The 4415-nt window shown below is 41.5% G+C and overlaps 1 protein-coding gene and 1 long non-coding RNA gene across 2 annotated transcripts; both read right to left on the reverse strand.

Annotated features, from left to right (window-relative positions):
* Nucleotides 1-308: 308 nt before the first annotated feature.
* On the reverse strand, nucleotides 309-2895 carry LOC112166998. Its single transcript, XR_002923543.2, has 6 exons — nucleotides 2310-2895; nucleotides 2058-2148; nucleotides 1512-1591; nucleotides 1028-1134; nucleotides 737-800; nucleotides 309-562 (listed from the first exon to the last, which is right to left on the reverse strand). It is a non-coding gene; the product is annotated as an uncharacterized LOC112166998 (long non-coding RNA).
* Nucleotides 2896-3086: 191 nt separating this feature from the next.
* Nucleotides 3087-3461, reverse strand: LOC112203462. Its single transcript, XM_024344430.1, has one exon. It carries the CDS (start codon nucleotides 3459-3461, stop codon nucleotides 3087-3089), a length of 375 nt encoding a protein of 124 aa, XP_024200198.1.
* Between the last annotated feature and the right edge of the window lie 954 nt (nucleotides 3462-4415).

Genomic DNA, 4415 nt, shown 5'->3' on the forward strand with positions numbered 1-4415 from the left:
ACGCAAAAAAAACGTCATCTATCAAGGAGTCGTTGTAAGTCACTTACAAGGACGTTCAAAAAACGTCCTCTAATGTTTATAAGGACACCAAAAAAACGTCCTCTAATTTAAAAAAAAAACGTCATCTAATGTCTTTAAGGACACTTAAAAAGCGTCCTCTAATGTCTTTAAGGACATTAGAAGAGTGTCCTCTAATGTATATTAAGACACTTTTTAAGTGTCCTTAAATCCGATAAAAGGGTCATCTAATGTATACTAGGACGCTAAAAAAACGTCCTTATATCTATTATAGAACACAAAAAAAAAAATGTCCTTGAAACAAAAAGAAGACATTTACATACAAATAATCTTTACAATCCCAAAACGTCATTGTATCTATTACTCGTTACAATATACTTGACTACAAGCACTTCTTGTAACTAATTCCTAGTTAAACGTACATTCTAATCTTATCTAATTCCTAGTTAAACGTACATTCTCATTATGAACAAGTGATACTAAGCACGAGCCATGAATCTGAACAAATAACTATATTTGAAGCAACTACTGGTATAACTCTGCCCTGCATAAGTCAATAGTTGAACATAAGTAATAGGAAGGGATCAGATAAAATTGAACTTGAGATTAACAATTTATCCCATCGCCTCAAGGCTCAGAGGTAACCAGACTTGATGACTTAGTACTTGTAGAGTAAACCAATAAGACATAATCAAAATACAAACATTCTCAACTTTACCTGTTATAAACTTTAACATTTAAACATGCCAGCAGCTACTAGCAACTTAAGTTGAGCATGTGATCTGCCCAGTAAAAAAAAAAAAAAGATTAAATAAAGTACAGAAAAGCATATCAAAATATGCAAAGTAAACTTAAAAGAATAATATAAAGATGTATATTAAAGAAAGCTACCTTTACTTGGTCTCGAATATTCAGAAACATTAGCATATCAAGATGGTTTCTTACTTCCAGCATATAGGATATTACAGATACCAAGAAAAATTAGGGTTTAGTTAGACCAGATTCATACCTTGCAAGCAGTCACAGTTCTCCACCTCTGCAGAGGATAGCTGGGATGCGCGTGCAGGGTTGTAACAAGGTAAAGTACACCATAGCAGAAACAGCACCTTGTGCACCCTAAATGCCACAAACAAACCCAAGAGTTAAATGACCTAAATTTTCAAGTTTAGTGCAATATACAAAACCAAAACATGAAGATGATGACAGCTGCCAAGGTACCAATTGCAACTAAACATGCATATTTAAATTAAAAAGTTGTATGAGCAGCAATACCTCTTAAGCGTTGTAGAAATGATAATGATTTTACTAATTGAAACTCTAAGAACCTTGTGCTCAGAAGAAATATGAATGAAAGGATCAATAAAGACCTATACTTTAAGTGAAACGTAATTACCTTCAGTGAATTTTCTAAATATAAAGTGCAAAACTGTAACAGTGCAGAAAAATATGTGAATAAAATTTGGCCTTATTCCCATGACTCACTCCCTTCTCACCTTCAATCATATACACTTGATCCCTCTGTTGCCAAGGCCAAATCCATCTCTCCACCATGTACTACTCTTCTTGATCCTCTCTACAGCCCTCCACTGACCACAGTAAGTATCAAAGAGAAAAGCATAAACTAAACCAAAAAGAGATACTGCAAAAAACAATTCACTGAAATAAACTCCTTGAGTTGTGGTCTATTACTTGGGAAAAAAATGAAAAAGAAAACATGCATTGTAAGTCCTTAGGTAGAGATCTGCAGATTGTTAGCAAATAGAGTAAGGACTAAACTGAAAGTATCAATATCCAAGTGCAAGCAAGAGTCTAATTCTTGATATCATCTATTTGATTCAAGTGAAACGAACGTCACATGCTCTGAGAATGATGCCTATTATGCAAATGATCAAATATCATAATTCCTAGGAAAACGATGTATACTGCAGTAGTAGCCAATTAATTTATCCAAAATTAAAGATGGTTTCATAAAATATATACATTCATATAGGCACAGAAGCAAATCTCAGAACAACAAACAGAGACAATTTGAGTTTTACCTCCCAGCGATACATACAGATTGCAGTTCAGAAGTGTAAACAGCTTTTGAGGAATTCTTTTTAACATAATACAACCCCATTCTCAATTTCCCTGCAAAAGAATGTATGAGTTTGAGAAGTTAAAAAAAGATAACTCTGCTAGTCTCATTAAATTCATTTAATAACTCTGATGGAAAATTAGTTGCTAATTGTAGTCAATGGAAACATAAATTAGTAAAAGACATGGTAGTCACAGTTCAATCTAATGCACACCATCTCATGACCACGACCCGACCCGACTATCTTCAGCCACCACCATTCGAACGAACCCAAAGCACCGCAGCCCAAGCAGCCACCATAGTCGAACCCGAACTGGCTTCCATCTATTCCACCACCGCAGCGTCATGCCACACCGCAGCACATTACCGCACCACCACAGATTGAATCTGTTCGACAACTGCAACCCGATCCCAAGGCAGCCGTGCAACCACCACGGTAGAAACCGATCCGGGAACTGGCCTTTCCGCCACCGCCACAGCCACCGCTCAACCGCGCCGCACCTCCGCACCACACCAGCGAGACGAACCGACCAGGATCCAAGCGTCCCCAGCCTGACCCAAAGCTCCTGCACAGCGTTGAAGAAGACAACTGAAGAAGACAAAATGAAGAAGAGCCGCCCCCAACCCTCGAGCCAACGATCTGGATCCGGAGGGATCAAGATCAGGGCAAGAGAGGAGGGGGAGGGGTGTTGGTTGCAGATCTGTTTTCTCTCTCTAGTTTTTAGAGAGAGAGGCTCTCGAACTTTAGACTTCTGTTTTTGGAATTTGGGGTCATGTAGCGGACGAACGCCCTGCATGGATTCCTTATGGCCTTATTCAACTATTATGGTTTTTGGGTATTCTGTGATTCGAACCCGAGACCTCTGTGGATTTTAGACGCGCTGGCCTTTGCGCAACTTTTCCTGTTTTTGCTTTTGAAATGCTAGAGTGGTGTTGACGTCGTGGCATATATACAAGGACATTCAATACAAAAAAACGTCTTAAAAAAACATTAGTGGGTGTCCCCAAACCTGGTTTGTGTAGTAGTGTCCTCCTCGACAACAAGGTACCGCGCAGCCTTCATCCTGAGCTTTCTGGCCTCCGTCGGATCATCTGGCTGGATGCCAAATTCAAGGTAATTGACAATTCGACCTCTCCAGTCGTTTGGAATTGACTCGATCGTCATGACCCGATGGCGAGGCCTGATACCTTCAATACTTGGTCCTTCGAGCACCTCAATTTTAGCGATGTTAGTGATCTCCGTGCAACCTGAAGCGGCTTTAGCCAACTCATCCACACGGGAATTCTTCTCACGAGGTACCTTGACCAATGAAAGTTGCTCGAACCCGCGCATCAACCCTCGAACCAAATCCTGATACCTAGACATGCATTCTTCCTTGGCGGCGTAGTCGTCATTAGTCAATCCAACGACTAGTTATGAGTCGGAATATACTTGCAAGCGTTGGATTCGCAGTTTCTTCGCTAGGGTCAAGCCCGTCACCGGAGCTTCATATTCAGCTACGTTGTTGGATGCTGGAAAATCCAAATGTACCGCGCACTCGATCTGGATATCCTCAGAACTTTGAAGTACAATACCTACCCCTGCTCTGGAGAAATTGGACGCGCCATCGACGTGCATCTCCCAGGATGGGTCTATCCATGAACCCTCCGGGATTGGTGCTGGGAAATGACATTCGACCAAGAAATCTGCTAATGCTTGGCCTTTGAGTGCCGATCTCGGCTTATATGTGATGTCAAATTCACTCAATTCGATAGCCCATTTAGCCATCCTCCCGGACGTATCTGGTTTCGACAGGATGGAACGAATTGGCAGATTGGTGTATACTGTGATGCTATGCCCCTCGAAATATTGTCGTAATTTTCTTTTCGCAGTAATTAGGGCTAGGATCACTTTTTCAGACGGGGAATATCTAGTCTCGGCGTCCAGGAGACTGCGGCTCGTATATGCTATAGGTTCTTGCCGATATCCCTCTTCTCTGAACAAGGCGGCGCTCGTCGCCACATCTGATATCGCCAAGTATATGCAAAGGGGCTCGCCGTTGCGGGGCACGGATAGAAACTGCCTTCCGGATAAGTATTTTTTCAAACTAGCCAAAGCTTCAGACTGCTCCGGGCCCCAAAAATCGGCTCGCTTATTCTTCAATGCCCTAAAGAAGGGTTTACATCGATCAGTGAGCCGAGAAATCAAGCGACTCAACGCGGCGATGCGACTAGTTAACACTTGTATATCCTCCTTGGTTTCCGGATCGCGCATTTGTATGATGGCTTCCACCTTCTCTGGATTTGGTTCGATTCCTCTTTTGCTGACGAGATGTCCCAA

The sequence above is a fragment of the Rosa chinensis genome, chromosome 5 (genome assembly GCF_002994745.2).
Source record: "Rosa chinensis cultivar Old Blush chromosome 5, RchiOBHm-V2, whole genome shotgun sequence".
Lineage (NCBI taxonomy): Eukaryota > Viridiplantae > Streptophyta > Magnoliopsida > Rosales > Rosaceae > Rosa > Rosa chinensis.